This window comes from Pinus tabuliformis, chromosome 1_2 (assembly GCF_031772625.1).
Source record: "Pinus tabuliformis cultivar Carrire ecotype Pingquan chromosome 1_2, CPIR1, whole genome shotgun sequence".
NCBI lineage: Eukaryota > Viridiplantae > Streptophyta > Pinopsida > Pinales > Pinaceae > Pinus > Pinus tabuliformis.
Window position 1 is genome coordinate 1,237,515,468 of NC_142298.1, and position 18,405 is coordinate 1,237,533,872.

The 18,405-nt window shown below is 38.1% G+C and overlaps 1 protein-coding gene across 1 annotated transcript in view; it reads right to left on the reverse strand.

Annotated features, from left to right (window-relative positions):
* Window positions 1-1,611: 1,611 nt before the first annotated feature.
* LOC149210713 (uncharacterized) overlaps window positions 1,612-18,405 on the reverse strand; it is a 294,028-nt gene continuing 277,234 nt past the window's right edge. Inside the window, 12 exon segments of the mRNA XM_089396762.1 lie at window positions 1,612-2,292; window positions 2,420-2,552; window positions 2,675-3,223; window positions 13,667-13,900; window positions 14,328-14,365; window positions 14,368-14,606; window positions 14,697-16,537; window positions 16,688-16,753; window positions 16,848-16,973; window positions 17,068-17,526; window positions 17,673-17,854; window positions 17,975-18,114. Of these exon segments, the coding sequence (XP_089252888.1) occupies window positions 2,042-2,292; window positions 2,420-2,552; window positions 2,675-3,223; window positions 13,667-13,900; window positions 14,328-14,365; window positions 14,368-14,606; window positions 14,697-16,537; window positions 16,688-16,753; window positions 16,848-16,973; window positions 17,068-17,526; window positions 17,673-17,854; window positions 17,975-18,114 (4,258 nt within the window). The 3' untranslated portion in view covers window positions 1,612-2,041.

Sequence of the window (18,405 nt, forward strand, 5' to 3'; positions counted from 1 at the left end):
TTCTTGTAGGTTGCACTAATTGTGAAATTCCTTTGTTACAACACTAGTAAAGACTAAAAAAATACTAAAACTTTGTAGTTAACTCAAACAAAATCATTGATTAGACATACTGAGTATAATTAAATAGTTAGATATAACAAATTCATTAAAATTAGGTGTTCATTGATGTCTTGGAAGATAAAGGCAAAAGCTAGAGTAAAGTACCAATGATGTCCTGAAAGATAAAGGCAAAAGCTTGAGTAAAGGATCAATGGTGTGCTACTAATGATACCGATTATCATCCCTATATAGGTGGCAATTTTGTTAAATGTAATTGTGGCCTAGTATTTTTTGGATTCTAGAAGCTATTTAAATACTCCGTGCACAAATCAGTTCACAATCCACAATAATCATAGTTCTAGTTCTGATGGCACAGCTCATGATAATAAATCATGATTATTATATTTGTGATGTATATCAACCTTACAAGATCTGATAAAAATAAAATAATTGAGAATCAATAAATAATGTATCACTTGATCGCATGTTTTACTTCTTATATATTAATTTTATTTTCTATCAGTTCACAACCCACACTAATCACATTTGTAGTTCTGATGACTTTGCTGATGATAATAAATCATGATTATTATATTTGTGATGTATATCAGCCTTACAAGATCCGATAAAAATAAAATAATCAAGAATCAATAAATAATGTATCACTTGATAGCATATTTTACTTCTTATATATTAATTTTATTTTCTAATTTATCTATATATATGTCAATGAAGTTGCTGATTTTTTTATGATGTCCAGAAAAATCACAATTTTTTTTTATGATGTCCAGAAAAATCACAATGTTTTTTTACCAAATTTTCTTTATTTGAAAAAAATAATATAGTTTATATTTTGTAATATGTATATATTAATTTTATTTTCTATCAGTTCACAACCCACACTAATCACAGTTCTAGTTCTGATGACTTTGCTGATGATAATAAATCATGATTATTATATTTCTGATGTATATCAGCCTTACAAGATCCGATAAAAATAAAATAATCAAGAATCAATAAATAATGTATCACTTGATAGCATATTTTACTTCTTATATATTAATTTTATTTTCTAATTATGTCAATGAAGTTGCTGATTTTGTTTTATGATGTCCGGAAAAATCACAATTTCTTTTACCAATTTTTCTTTATTTGAAAAAAATAATATACTTTATATTTTGTAACATGTACCATGATTTACCAACTTTTTCAAAAAATATATATATATATATATATATATAGTGTAATATGTACCACGATTTGCCAACTTTTTCAAAATATATATATATATAGATATTCCTTTTTGAAGATGGCCAAAATCGTAATCTCCTTGGAATTTTCAAAAAACAAGCTTACGGTAGTTGGAAGGGTGGCATTATAAAAATGATTATTACAGAAGTATGTAACGCGGGCATTAATACACATTTGTCAATCTGCACTTACTTGCAAGTTAGTTAACTTTTCGTTGCGATGTCTGAAGTGTCAATTTGATCTTCACATCGCCATTGCAAATGAAATAAATGACACGATAATTACTAGGCCAAATAGTACAGATAAGTTTTAGATACAATCTAAGAATAATTTAAATAAAATATTATTTAGAAAAAATTTATATGCAATCTGCCTTGAACCACCATATTGTTAAACAATTTTACCACACAACTACAACGTCACTGTCAAAAACCTATGGATGCTCATGGGTATTTCTTATATGAGATCAAATGACTAGGATATTTTAGCAACACGCTCCTAGTCATTCCAAAATACCCATTTCTTAAATATACAAAAAACCGCACTAAATCACTTTACTTGATAGTAATTATGATACATGGCTTCATTCCAGTTGTGGACTGGCAAAGCTAAATTCCAGTTAGCACATAAAAACCTGAATCAAGTGTCTCCAAGCAGCGCTTTATGCATTCCCTTTTCATGACACGGAATGCAATACTCGAATACTAGAAAACCGAGTAAATTCCAAGCAGGATAATTAGGCTCATAGAAATCAACCTCTCCGTAACTTCTTTGTTAAAATCTTCTTTTTCTTCTGAGCTTGGCGTTTTCCTGTTAACTTCATCTTCTTTTGTGCATGCCGCATTGGGTTAACGATTGCAGCTATCTTTTCTATTTTCTTTCTCTTGTCTCGTGTTGACTTCACATTCTGTCTCACTAAATTGTAAGCTTGTACAAAACTTTCAACCCCCATGATGTCTTTCATGTGACATAGAACATCATCTGCCAATAGCTTCAAGTCCCCTGAATAAAGGATTAAATAACCAAGAAATTAATGTAAGCTACTCAACCTTTTCCAAAAAAGCAAACGGTTATCCAACCATCCTTATTAATACTACCATGTAAAAATCAAAAGTCTCATTTTCCTCACCAGAAATCAAGTTCCCTGCAAATCCCTCTGTGATTTTATACAGTGGTAGCAATATTGTTGCTCCATGGCTTTGAATTCCTTCATGACCCATTTGCAAAGAAATGGCTTTATACCACTCAAAAATGGACTTTGTCTGTAAACAGGATAGTGTTAGGATCCAACACCAAGAAGTAAAATCTAAGAATCAAATATAAACAAATGTCGTACATATGCATATATAACAGACTATATGTTGGAAAGTGCAACTGATCATACCTGTACACCCCGCACTTTAAGTGCAACCTTTCCCAACTTCTTGAAGATGGGTTCGAGTAGTGATATTTTGAGGTCCTGATTGAAATCTTCATTTACTTCAAAATTGGAAACATCTCCACATTGCCTACTAACCAAATAGGTGCAAACCTCTCTGCATGCTTTTGAACCAAGCAATGAAAATGCTTTCAAGATAAGTGATTGATTGCTAGCATCAAGGGTGAAAAAGAAATCACTTAGATCAGTTTCCTCTCTGCTTTTCACAAACGAATACAGTGCACAGGTCGCATATATAAGATTCTTCACAACTACATCACTCGTGCCTTCATCAAGAAGATCTGTATCAAGTTGGTGACAAAAGTAAGCAGCTAATAAGAGAAGTCTGCTAGGCTGCAAAAGCATTGCAGTTTTTCCGCTTGAAATGTTTGTCTGATTCCCTGTATTTATTTCAGATGCAGAAACAGAAAAGTATGTAGCTATAAGACGTCCACATGCATTTCGTAACCACATGTGTGGATGAACCAGAAGTGAACAAATTAAATCCCATATTTCCTGCACAAACAGTCGTTAAGAAAAACTAGGTGAACAAATTTCACTGTCTAAAGAAAACATATCTTGCAAACGTATTCAGAAAGATATAAAGGAATTCGATTCATTTTTTCTATACAACAGCACAAAGATTGAGAACCAAGATGTGACTTTGATCTAATTCATCAAAAAAGCAATGAAGGATGTGACCAAACAGGTTAAATATTGTGAAACTTTAGTTTTTCCTTCAATGTATATGGTCAAAGGAATCACTGTTAACAAAATACAGGGCAATCATGCTATTCAACGCAAATTCAAAAAGGGCCTTTTGAGGAACAGGTTTCAAAAATTGGCTTCCTATTCATGCACTCTGCATCAAATTATTTTGTTTATACTTGAATCCTTGAAAGTTTCCTCTGATTATGAATAGCTGGGAGCGATAACATTGTTACCAGAAATTGTGTTCGTAAAATATTACTATTAGCAATCAAGGTAGTCTCTACGAGCGGGTAGCACTAGGAGTCCCAGTGCTACAAGAGAACGTTCCTAGAAGTCTCACTCCTGCTCTAGAAGAGAAATGGTGACATGCAGTATGTGTGCCCTTGGGAGTGCACTCTTGAGAAATTCAGATTGGCATCATTTTCAGGAGCACATACCTGACCTGTGGATTTGCAGTACCCAGAGAATTTTAGGAGCATGCTCCCTCAAGTGCTCCAGGGAACTACCATGCAATTTGTGCAATCCAAGGTGCACGCACAGGACTGCTCTTAGGATTTGTATAAAGAAATCATTTTAAAGTTTTCTTTTGAATGTTAGGTCCTAAGGCAAGGCCCTGATAGGTCCCTCACCCTCAAGAGGGTTAGACATCCAAAAACACCTACAACTTCATCCACAATGTAGAGAAATGGGTTGAATATAGATCAAAAGATAGCTTGGTTCATGTGCACTACAACTTATGAATTGGGATGACAATCCAAAGGATAATTTGGAAGGGTTGGAGGCCACTATTATTGATTGGCTGATGATTGTGTTAAAATTCCAGACCCATCCCCTGGTACCAACAACATACCAGCAGCTTCAATTAATGTGTAAAGGCAAAACAATCAACAAGTATATTACCATCATAATTGCAGGGGGTCCTTACATGTTTTGGTAGGCCATCTGCAATTGATCGACATAGAGCAGCCATTGCTCATATGGCAAGATGCTACAACAGTATACTTTTTTTTTCTTCCTAATTTCATTTCTTTACTTGTTAGAGACTTCAATACAGTTCAACAATTCAGTTTCGATTTTGTAAATTAGGCACATGTCCTATTTGGCAAAGCATTATTCTATGCATGTTATAACTCTGACTCATGATGGCCTATTTCATTGTCAATTCTATTTACTAAAATACGTTTTATAGCATTGCAACTACTAGACTGTTCATGTACTTTTTATTTTCCTAATTTCATTTCTTTACTTGTTAGAGACTTCAATACAGTTCAACAATTCAGTTTCGATTTCGTAAATTAGGCATATGTCCTATTTGGCAAAGAATTATTCTATGCATGTTATAACTCTGACTCATGATGGCCTATTTCATTGTCAATTCTATTTACTAAAATACGTTTTATAGCATTGCAACTACTAGACTGTTCATGCACGTTTAGTATCAAAATGTATTTTGCTGGCACCATTTGAATAATTCCATAAATAGTGGACAGCTAAGTCACCTATGCACGCAATAATTGTGGAAAGGGAGCAAGGAGTAGCTAATTCGAGCTGAGGTCAGTGTTGGATCACCTGTGGAGTGAGAATTTTTTCTCACTAGTTATTATTGCCAGTTATTTCTGTTTGGATTGCTAGTTTAAGCATCCATAGGTTGTACTCAGTTTTCACTACTGCATAATATCAAAACCCTCAGCTGCTGCACCGTTTTCCCGAGTTGGGTTTTTCCGGGGACTTGGTCCAAAAATAACAGTGTATTTTGTGTGTGTGCATCTATTTCTTCCAGTGTTTTTCATTCCGCAGTATTTTATTTGTGAAGGTTGCAGTGTATTTAATTCAATATTTTTCGTAGCAAGTAAATTGTTTAATTGAATTAACAAGTAGAAGAATTAACATCAGTTGCTGCAATAAGATTTGGGGTTGGCCGAATTTTCACATTAATGTCACTGATAATACTGATATTTTAGTAATTGGCATTCACCTTTGATAGTTGTGACTATGATAAAGAGGTATCTACATATGTATTGTCACTTATGTACTGAACAGTTCAGTTCACCCACTTCTGATCAATTGTTGGACATTTATAAACTTATCTTATCTATTTCAGGGATTCATCACCCCTGTACTCCTTTGCAGCTGTAAGATATGGGGATATAGTATGGCCAAGAACACATGGAACCAGAAAGAGAGAAAAAAACACATAACAGGGTTCCTGAGAGTAAAAAATGATAGTCTGTACAACATTCTAGATTTCTTATACAGCAATATGGGAGGAGAGAAAATGCCAGATTTCTGGGAAACAATAGGTGGAAATGGAGAAACACTTCTTGATGTGTTGCGAAACTTCCATGTGCTTTAGAGAAAGGTTAAAAATCAGCAGGGAGGATAATCAGCATCCAGGATAGGGCAGAGGCAAAATCCAGATAAGGCCAAAACATTTTTGCACCAAGATCTTCGATCACACCATTATTTTTCCATACACCTTTTTTGCTAAAATCTTTTAATATAGTTTACCTGTACCGAACTTTCCAAGAAGATAGCCTAATATGTAAACATCTTTCATATATATATATATATATATATATATATTGGTGTACACATAATTCCTAAACTTTGGTCCCTTCTCACGACTACACTCTGTAACTTAGGTATCTACTATGACCTGATATATATTGTCAGCATCTGTTTACACTATTAATTTGCTATGCATGCCACATATCTTGGTAAGGAGAAATTCTAGCTGGCAACAAAGTTGTGCCTTTCAAGTACTACAATACTTTTGCGTGAATGAAATGGTGTCCCATGTGAGGAATCACTATGGCCTTTTTGTAAAGTTTTGTAGATGTTCTATGCTAAGAGCAATTTCACTTTTCTCACAGCAATCATACAAGTAGATAAGCAAAATGCAGATAGAACATATAAGCAGATCTTACAGAAGACAAATCAGAAACAAAAAAAATGTATGTGTTTGTTTCGGCGGTCAACAGGATGCTTCAACCAGCAAAGTCTCCTTTGGTCAGCCAGCCCAGCATGTGTCACAACAACCCTCCAACCAATAGATGAGTCAACCCAAGTCAGTTCTACAAAATTCAACGCTGTCCTGAAAAGTCAACGCAGGGGCAGCAAGCTAAAAGTCAACGCAGCAGCAAAACGGTCAACCCTTTGACCTCGATTTTTGTGCCAGGTAGTATGGCCTTCAAAAATCGAACCTCCCACAAGTTTTCAGCTTGTTTGGACCAAGCGTTGACCAAAGTCAACGCTGGTCAAACTTCTGCGAAACCCTAGCAGCAGAAACCCTAGCAGCAGAAAAATCCTCTTCGTCCTTCCCACGTGTGGCTGAAATTCGTCCTCCAGGTAGCTCGTACTTTTTAGGATGAGAGAGGAAGATGTGAGTTGTGTTGTGATCAAATTCTCTCCAACTTTTCCTGTATATATATATCCATCAATGAGGGTGTGTGACACATCTGTTGGGCATGTGAGCCTACATTACAAAACTGGCTGACCTTTGCACATATAATTTATTAAGAATAATAAATTCAAAATATAAGTTCTGCTCATCGGATTAAGACTATTTTTATATGGATTTTACACCTCTCAGAAAGAGGAATCCAACAAAAATATTAGCCTCTTAATCTGAGCATCAGAACATGGAGTTTGGACCTAGTTGTCCAAATTTAACACTCCCTCTCAACTAGGGAGAACTCCATCTATTAGTGCAATTAACATCGTGAGTCATCCCGCCGAAACTTGCTTTGCTGGCTTCTTTATTTCAGAACAGAAGTGGGTCAGTCACAAAGACATCATTCCCCGACTGACATAATCAGTCCAGAGGTCCCAGACCTCACAAATCTTGATCCCAGATCAAGTGGTTGGACCATGCCATCCTAGATAGAGAGTACGGCAATCTCTGATGCGTCCATCAGTCTTTGCTAATAGTCTCTAGCTTTTCCACACCTCATTGGCCAAATGAGAGGTACTTCCCATGAGCCCTGAACTCAATGGGTAGGATGCATACGGGGCACAGATTAAATGAGTGGCGAACCAGCTCCATAATCACAAGAGTGGGGCAGAAGCATTATGAGTGCTTATAGCTCCGAGAAGCTATCCCCAAAGCCCCCCAGAGCTCCCAGAGCTCATCGTCCAACAGGACCCACATCATAGGGTCTTTCCACGACACCAAGACTCTCACGGAAGGTTAGGAACTTGACCTTCCCCAGGGGCTTAGTGAGAATATCCGCGACCTGCTCATCAGTTCCTATATGATCGAGCCTTACGGCGCCTCACTGTACCATATCCCGGATAAAGTGGTACCTGATATCAATATGCTTGGATCGGTCGTGGAACACAGGATTCTCAGTCATACGAATCCCACTCTGATTATCACAGAGTATTACAGTGGTATCTAGCACATGTTGGAACAGCTCACTAAAGAGCTTCCTCAACCAAACTGCTTCACAACAGGCCATACTAGCAGCAATGTATTTGGCCTCCGCGGTGCTCAAAGCCACCGACTTCTGCTTCCTGCTCATCCATGAGATCGAAGCAGAACCAAGATTGAAACAGCATCCAGATGTGCTCTTACGATCCACCACACTGCCAGCCCAATCGGCATCAGTATATCCCCGGAGTATCACACTCCCGGCAGTGTATCTCAGCCCATGGTTTATCGTGCCCCGAAGATATCTCAAAAGATTCTTGGCACCAACCCAGTGAAAATGATGAGGCTCAACCATCTGTTGACTCAAAGTATTCACTGCAAAACATATGTCCGGACGGGGGTTCACTAAGAACATCAAAGCTCCTATGAGTTGACGATACTCAGTAGGATTGGCCAAGATAGGCCCTGCAGCGCTGCCACTCAACTTCTTAAAGTTGAGTTCCATTGGTGTCGACACGGACTTACAGTCCACCATCCCAAATCTTTCCAGAAGCTTCACAATATACTTTCCTTGAGAAAGGAAAATCTCTTCAGGTCTCTGCCAGACCTCCAGGCCTAGGAAATAGTGCATCAGTCCTAGGTCTTTCATCTCGAACTCAGCAGCAAGCTCCCTCTTACATTGATGAATGAGAGGGTCATCACCTGTCAGGAAGAGGTCGTCCACATACAGCACTAGAATGAGAGGCTTTCCTTCCTCAACCTTAAAGTAAAGGTTTGGATCAGCATTGCTTCGAGTGAAGCCCAGCTTCATCAAGTAACTATCCATCCTCTCATACCAAGCTCTGGGTGCTTGCTTTAACCCATAGGCTTTCTTCAACCTGCAGACATAAGTGTCTCGATCTTGAACTTCAAATCCCAGAGGTTGTTCTACATACACCTCTTCCTTTATTGCACCATGCAGAAAAGCGGTCTTGACATCCATCTGATGAAGACTCCATCCTTGCGTAGCAGCAAGGGCTATGATGGATCGGATGGTGGTATATCGAGCCACAGGTGCAAATATATCGTCATAGTCAATTCCTTCCTTTTGAGAGAAGCCACGGGCAACAAATCTTGCCTTAAACTTTTCAGCACTCCCATCAGATCCATGTTTAATCTTGTAGAGCCATTTAGCGGTGACAACAGATTTGTCCTTCGGTCTCGGGACCACATCCCAGACATCATTCTTCATAATAGCCTCATATTTTTCATGCATAGCGTCCTTCCAGACTTGATGCTTGATGGCTTCTTCAAAAGATCCAGGTTCAAATTGTATAATAGTACTCATGGCAGCTAGATACCCTTGGTATCTACACGGCTTCTTGCTTTCTCGGAATGTTCCCCTTGGGGCAGCATGACCCTCAGCATCTTCGAGGGTGTCCCTGAGCCATGATGGCCTCTTTCCTAGAGAAGGGGAAGGATCAATAGGGTCCATTGGCCCTTCAACATCAGGCATAGTCTCATCCTGGGGTTCTTCCAGATTTCCAGGTCTTTCTTCATGGTTTTCTTCAGATCTAGGAAGATCTACTACTTTCTTCAGGGAAGCATCTTCGTCAAAAGTGACATCATGGCTTATCTCTACTTCCCTTTGACCAGGTACATAGACTCTATATGCCTTAGAAGTCTCACTGTAGCCCACAAACATTCCTTTCTTCCCAGTAGCATCCAGCTTACTTCTCTTTTCTTTCGGCACATGAAAATAGACAGGACATCCAAAAATTCTAAAATGTGAGACATCAGGTTTCTTACCAGAGAAAACCTCTTCGGGAGTTTTGGAGTCCAAAGCGAAATGAGGGCATCGGTTTTGAATGTACACAGTAGTATTTGCAGCTTCTCCCCACAGAAACTTTGGAAGACCCTGGTCACATAGCATGGCACGGGCAGCTTCCACAATAGTCCTATTCTTGCGTTCAGCAACACCATTTTGCTCAGGAGTATATGCAGTGGTAGTCTCCCTCTTAATGCCAGCTTCTCTGCAAAAGTCTTTGAACTCATTTGACTCATATTCAGTGCCATTGTCAGTCCTCAAAATCTTGATCTTCTTTCCGGTCATATTTTCCACCAAGGCTTTGAAGGTACGGAACCACATGAAAGCCTCATCCTTCTTCTTCAAGAAGTATATCCAGGTTTTGCGAGAGAAGTCATCAGTAAATGTCATATAGTAAGAACATCCCCCCAGGGATGTTACAGGCAACATAGCGGAAAGATCAGAATGGACCAGTTGCAATATCTCAGATGTCTTTGTGACACTTGAGGGGAAAGGTCCCCTTGTATGTTTTCCTTCAGCACAGCCCTTACATACACCTTTATGATTATTTCCAAAATCAGGCATCCCTGTCACCACCTTCCTTGCTTCGGGAAGAGCCTTGTAATGAAGGTGTCCAAATCTTCGGTGCCATAGTTCGGTTTGACGGATAGTATCACAAGTCATAGCTCCCAACGGACTCCCTCCAACCTGGTAGAGTGTACCAACTCTAAAACCAATTGAGATAGCTTCCTTGAAGCTCTTCTTCCACATGAGTACCTTTCCATCAGAGAAAGTTACATTGAATCCTTTGTCTTCCATGGCAGATACAGACACAAGGTTCTTCTTCAATTTGGGTACATAGAGTACATCTTGTAGTTGGAGGACTTGTCCTTGAGACAAGTGGAGGGTCACAGTCCCGGTCCCTTTCACAGGATAAGTGGCATTATCCCCAAGGATAATTTCTAGATTAGTATCCCTTTCAACCATGTCAGAAAGTGCTTCCTTGAATCCGGTGATGTGTCTTGAGGCACCACTATTGATTAGCCAGACATCCATAGTGTCGGGCGGAGATGCAGCTGAGAGAGCAGATATTAGAATATACTCATTTCTTTTATCAACAACATTAGACTCCTCATACCTGGTATTTCTGGTCCTTTTAGAAGGTGGATGGTTTCCTTCAAAGTGAGCCTTCCTCTTTCCTTTGGATTTGTCATTTCTTTGATTCCCATTCCTTCGGTTGTTGTTGTTGTCGTCACTATCGGGAGAATTCTTCTGGAAGGGGCATTCTCTAGCATAGTGTCCAGTCCTATGGCAGGTGAAACATTTACCCTTCTTCTTTTGAGTCTTAGTCCTTCCTTTGTCCTTGGAACCACCAGAGTTCTTCTTTCGGGAATGAGCAACATAGGCAGCATTTCTTTCATTATCAAATTCCTTCATCCTTGTTTCTTCTTGCATACATCTAGACAGAAGCTCATCAAAGTTAGGGATGGTATTATTGTTGAGAATGGTAGTTGTGAATACTTGCCATTCATATGGAAGTCCTCCAAGTGCGGTGAGAACCATCTCACGATCAGCTATTGTCTCCCCAATAGCTAGCAGATTGTTCCTGGTTTCGGTCAACTTCATAAAGAAAGTTTGAATAGACTCGTCTCGGCCCTTCTTCATATTCTTCAACTTGTTCTTGAGGAATAGCACTTGGTTCACATTGTTTACTCGGAACATAAGTATCAGTTTGTCATACATCTCCTTGGATGTGCCTAGTTCAGATATGTAGGCAACCAGACTCTTATTTATGGATTCCCTGATCAGCAGTTTTGCTCTGATTTCTCCCTTCTTATACTTGTGTTTAACAGCAGCAGAGGCATTTGATGGAGGTTCTTGAATCTTCCCTGACACATGATCTAGGAGATCATGATCTTCTAATTTGAGATCTAATAACATCTTCCAGGCATGGAAGTCATCACTTCCAGTCAGCTTGTCATTCTCCCTGAATTCAAGCTTAGAGGAATCCATTTCCTTCGATGATGATTGCTATAGATAGAGTTTGTCTTCACCTCAGCTCTGATACCATGTAAAGTTTTGTAGATGTTCTATGCTAAGAGCAATTTCACTTTTCTCACAGCAATCATACAAGTAGATAAGCAAAATGCAGATAGAACATATAAGCAGATCTTACAGAAGACAAATCAGAAACAAGAAAAATGTATGTGTTTGTTTCGGCGGTCAACAGGATGCTTCAACCAGCAAAGTCTCCTTTGGTCAGCCAGCCCAGCATGTGTCACAACAACCCTCCAACCAGTAGATGAGTCAACCCAAGTCAGTTCTACAAAAGTCAACGCTGTCCTGAAAAGTCAACGCAGGGGCAGCAAGCTAAAAGTCAACACAGCAGCAAAACGGTCAACCCTTTGACCTCGATTTTTGTGCCAGGTAGTATGGCCTTCAAAAATCGAACCTCCCACAAGTTTTCAGCTTGTTTGGACCAAGCGTTGACCAAAGTCAACGCTGGTCAAACTTCTGCGAAACCCTAGCAGCAGAAAAATCCTCTTCGTCCTTCCCACATGTGGCTGAAATTCGTCCTCCAGGTAGCTCGTACTTTTTAGGATGAGAGAGGAAGATGTGAGTTGTGTTGTGATCAAATTCTCTCCAACTTTTCCTGTATATATATATCCATCAATGAGGGTGTGTGACACATCTGTTGGGCATGTGAGCCTACATTACAAAACTGGCTGACCTTTGCACATATAATTTATTAAGAATAATAAATTCAAAATATAAGTTCTGCTCATCGGATTAAGACTATTTTTATATGGATTTTACACCTCTCAGAAAGAGGAATCCAACAAAAATATTAGCCTCTTAATCTGAGCATCAGAACATGGAGTTTGGACCTAGTTGTCCAAATTTAACACTTTTTCTATGATTGTATGGTATACACTATTGGGGGAGATAATATAAAAGATGTTGGCTAAAGAGTAGGCTTCATTCAACACACTTGTCCATTTTACATATAGAGTGGGGATTGATGGGCAGGTAAACCTGAACCACACGAGTATAGAAGTTCTCCTTTGGAATTATTCCTAGTAGTAATTCCTACTCTTTTAAAAATCATTTCCTACATAGAAATTTACATGAGAAAGAAAATAATCTGGTTATGTATGTAAAAAAATGGCAATACTACTATTGGTTGATATTCTAATAGGCTGAAACTTGATGAATGTGCCTTTCTAATACCAGGAAATGAAGAAAAAATATAGTAATGTGTGCAGCAGCCTGCAGGCTTGAAGTGACCACAGGACTACATGAATTGAGGAACCTTTCTTTACATTGGTACAACAAACACAGCTGAGAGGGTTAGCTCAAATGGTTGAGTGCTGTGAATTACAAGCAGGAGGTTGTGGGGTCACGTCCCCAGGTTGGCTGCCCCTGGAGTCTGGATATTACGAGCTTCAGCCTTCACTTGATATCCCGACTAGGTCAGTTTGCCAAAAACTTCAACCAGCTGCTTACCCTGGGTACCATCCTTGGAATGAGGGAAAGTGCCCTGTGGATTTACTGGGATTTCCATTTTGTCGAAAACAAAAAAGGTACAACAAACAAAAGAAAATGAAAATGTGACATTATAGGCAAACATGTACCAATCAATGTTGGCAACAGTAGCAAACAGACATTCAGCATGTTATTTGAATTAACATTTTACGTGATCCAACTTTACAAATCAAGTTCCTTCCTTCATTCAAAAGAAATCAGTTGAAACCAGCCTGGCAATATGCTAGAGATCAAAAGTAAACGTAATACTTTAGTAACTAAGACTAATGAATGGCATGATATAATTAGCTTGAAAAGAAATTAATAAAAAATTCCAAAAAGACTAGTGCAGCATGCTAACATTTTGGTTATTAAAAGTTCTAGCAACGCAACATGCTAACATTTTTGGTTTCATAGAAGTCAAGCAGCATTTGCATAACAGACAAGTCAAAATAAGGGAGTTATTTGACCATAGAGATCGAAAGCAAATATAAACTTTTAGCCAGTAAGATGTAGCCCTTTAATGAATACCATATTAGACGATAAAAAGTAACTTAAGCCATACCTCAATGTCTTTGTGCAAAGAAATCTCAGGAAACTGAAGCATTAATTTTTCCAACATTATAAGTGAATAATATGCCTCTTGCCAGAAAGCTAACATGTCCTCCTCACCAACTTCTGGTTTTCCATCTCCATCAGCAGTGAGTGCACATTTTAAGATGTGTATTACTCTAGGTCTTACATCTTCTATGTGTGCTTGAAAACTTTTCTTCATGACTTCAATCAAGAGACCTAAAACCTGCATAATGATAAAAAACAAATGTGTCACCAATTAAAAGAAACCAAATTCCTTAAACAAAGCTGTTTCTGCTCCAGTAAACTACATATCAACTTCCTTCTGTCAACTTTCTTTCAAAACCATATCTCAATCATTATGAGAACATGGAAGACTGAACATTACAGAAGCAGCTAACAGTTTGATATTATTATAATGTTGCTAATATGTTTTGTAGAAAAGGTTTCTATTAACTATTAATAGAATCAGTTACATAGTAACATACATAATGGGCATTTTGTATCGTAAAAAGCTAGCCACGTGACACCACAAGCTATAAAGATTGGCTGTAAAACCTTACAAGCTATCAAGCCTTCCCATGAGCATAAAGCCTACCAAAATTGCAATTTAGGCATACAAAAAAGAACCAAAGTCCTTAAAGCCACCACACCTGGGCAGCTGGACACCATAGCTGTTGTTTCTCACCGTATACCAAGAGAGACTGAATACTAGCATCCTTTGCAATGGTCGCTGACTTACACGTCTGATCAAAACTTTCAAAACTGTTCCTACCATAGCTCGAACTTGATTGTCACTATCATTAACCAGGCGAGTCACCAGAGGTAGGAAAAATGTCTCTGCTTGCTCATCTACCACATTACTTGGAAATTTCAGAATAATCACATGCAACATCTCCAGTACAGCTTCCCTGCCACTTGTATGTTCATAGCTGCAACAAACGCAGTTAAAAGAAGAAAATTTATATTCAGCACACATAACAATAAACTGGATGATTGGTATAAAATTAATGACTCCTTACCTAAGGTTTGCAACTAAGAAATCCAAGTGTTGTTGCAGTCGCTTGGCACCAAGAGGGTAGTCAAGAAGAAACTGTAAAACAAGTTGACTACATTGCTGGCGAATCAGAAGAGCTTGACTAGTTACCATCAAGCGTGCTACTCTAGTGACCAAATCGTACAGATCTGGAACCAGCAGCTTCCGCCTAACAATTGCTTTCAAAAGTGATAGTGCAATGGTAGTTGAGATACTCTCTAAATCAATAAAGAGTGGGCATTGGAGAAGCATCTTTAATTGATCATTTGAGATGGTTGTATTTGCATGTCTCAAAAGCATAACAAGTAAATTAACAGAAGACTGCATTAAAGGACTGTCACTCTTTCCTGACTTAAGGACCATATTAAAAACTGAGGAGGTAATATTGCTACTGTGAATATCAATAGATGGAAGGGGAAGTCTCAATAGAAAAGCAAGACATTTCACAGAATGTGATATAACTCCTTCATACTTAGATTTCAGACAGTGCCCCAGTAGTTCTATAAAAGGATCTAACATCGCTATTAAATATTGATCACTCTTATCTACTTTGAGTTTTTTCAGATAGTTCTCAAGAAGTCTCAGTGCAAACACTGAAATTAAATACCTATTGGGTGTATCTAGTTTATCATCTGCAGGTCCCTCCATTGAATTTTTATATGAGCCCGATGATGTTGAAGATGCTAGGCCAGGTTTAATAAACAATGCAGTCTTCCTACCCATCTTTTCTTCCCCAATACCATCCTCAATCAATCCATATACAAAAACAAACAAATCTGTCTGACTTAATGATGCATTAGCCTGAAGACCGGTTGCTAAATAGCGTAGCATGGACTCAATCTTAACTTTTTCTTTTGGTGTAAGTGTTCTATGAAGATTGTGTCTAACAGGTACCAGCAATGTACTAGCATGTGCAGAGAAAGTAATACTGCGAGCAATTAACTGCAAACTTTCAAAAGATTTGGTACTCTTTGTCTCCTTCATTTTGAAGGCAATTTTTTCAACTTCCTTTTCTTCAGCAACCTCTCCCATAATATCATTTTCTGCAACTTCTAGAAGCTGCTGCACACAATAATCAATATCTCCAATGTCCAGGGAAGATGAAACTTTCAATAGGATGAAATTGACTGTATAGCCTAAAACATGCAATTCATATCCCCTTGTTAATGTTGTCTGTAGTGTTTTTACAATGAACTGCAAATACTGTGGTCCTAATTCCTTGGCACATGCAGCTAAGCAAGCCCTTGCCTCATCTCTTACAGAATGAGGGCGACTCTTCAGTAGATTTGCAATTTGCTGTATAATACGAGGAAGCTCTGACTCCATTGTTTCCAAAGGCATAAGTTTCAATAACTTCAGTGCAACACGACTAACTGAAATATTAACCACATTTGAGTGAGATATCATCAACTTATTTATCTCAGGTAGAACACACTTTTGCAGACGTTCTTGTATTTCAGGGGAGATAATATTTTTGTTATCACCATTCCTCCTCAATCCCATATCTGGCTTATCAAATGCTGTTTCACCAATCTCTATTTGATGATCATGCTTTTCTGGTTCTACAATTGAGGACATTCCATCAATAAAATGAAACTTATCTAGTATAGAGCAAATCAGCCGTATAAGTATATTGCTAGTATCTTCCTTGGAAGCCATCATTCGAAATGCTCTCATCAATAAACTGAAGTAAGAGTGCCATCTTATGTGACCAGCAATACAAGCAAGGGTTTCTATGCAAGAATTCACAACATTTCCCTCCCGGTCACCTTTGGCCTCAAATAACAAACTGAAAAAGAGTGGCACAAATATTTGCATGAGATTTCCCTGCATAACATTCCATATACACTAGAAATGTCAATACATTGCAGCAGGGTATGATCAGAAAAGGATAGAGCAATGACTAACAATATCTCACTCCAATGTCACCCACAGATATAATAAACATATAAACGCATACTGACTCTTATATCTTACCTCAGATAGATTTCCAGCATCCAGGATGTTTCTAAACCGTGTCATTGCTCTTGATCTCCTATGCTTCTGCATAAGTAAAGAAACTCCAGTCAACATCTATATAATTTCAGCACAAGGAGGAAAATAGCAAGAACTGGAAAGGAAAGGCATGCTATCTAACCTGAATGTGAAGAATGTTGTTGAAGAAGTCCACTTCTACATCAGTGCTGGAAAGAGGCTTGCATTCATTCAAAGTTGCAATACCAGAAAGGCTAAGTACCATTGAACGCAGTAAAGCCACCCATTCCTATAGATACATTTAACAACGTTAAATGGTGTGGTTACCTATAAAATATTTAAGATGGTGACATACGAATTTACAATAAGCAATAAAAAAATACCCTTTGGATGGAGGTCTCTGAACTCGTTATACCCTTCTTCACATGTGCAAGAAAAAATTTATAAATGACATGCTTAACAGAGAGTTTAGACCAATTTCCACAGCCATCATTGATGCAAGAATCAAGCAGTCCTTGCTTCACTGTGTTTATATGATCAGGTTTCTTCTCACTTTTCAGGTCATCTTGAAAATCATCCTGCTGCATTACCTCTTCACTTTCTAATACAGAGGCAGAAAATTGAATAAAAGAAAGCAGACAACTGGAGGCACTATGCCTGAGTGAGAGGTCTTCTGATGACATGTCATACACACAATGTGAGAGAATAAGCAAGGTATATGGCTCGCCTATCTGGGAGAATAATTGAGGAGATATTTTCTCATAAGCAGCAAGCCTCTTATCATAATCAGATTCTCCAACTGTAGATAATGATATTGCATTTAAATCACCTACCAGTTTTGCCTGCAAGGAAGCAGCAAGAATTCAGTCAACGATTAATAACATACTTTGCCAATATAACCAATGAATTCACTGTAAACTAACATCACGGGACATTAAACAATATCAAACTTTGGTTCAACAAAACCAAACAAGAACGGCTAACTTACAGGCAAGGCCAAGGAAGAGTCAACTTTTGAAAGCCCTTTCAGGATATCACAAATAGCCACTCGAATATCCAATGGTGATGAAGTTAGCAATGAACTGAACATAGTTAGCATTTTAAGAACACTACTGTCACCCAGAGCTGGCAAAACCTCTTTCAGAACACACAGAATCTCTATGAAATGCTCTGAAAATCACATTAAGTACAATATGTTAAAAAATGTCAATTATGGCACATTAATAAACATCAAATCTGAAATATAGCTGCAATCTATGTAAATTACTTTTGCCCATGCCATTTACTCACCATTCTTGCTGACCTTTTTGACATCAAGGAATGGTAACAAACAATCAACAAATTGATTCACTACTTCTGAACGTGTTGCATATTTTCCCAACAATTTAAAAATTCTTAGTTCACGCTTCCCAGGACCTGTGATACGTTTCCTGATAATGAAAAACCAGAAGGTCAAAAATTGACAATTTATATGCAATCTGACAGAAGACTGTTTCTGAGTAGTACATGCTATTTATATATAACATAAAACTTCAGTGGTAACAAAATGAAGAGGATGATTTTCTAATATTCTGGAAGCAAATTAAAGCCAGATCAGAATTTTAACCAAGAAGTCACAAAATAAAGAAGAAAGCATGGGAAGAAGGGAAGGAAAGAAGACAAAGCAACAGAAAGGAAAAACAGTAGACAAATAGTCCTGCAGAAAATTTGTAGATCATAGG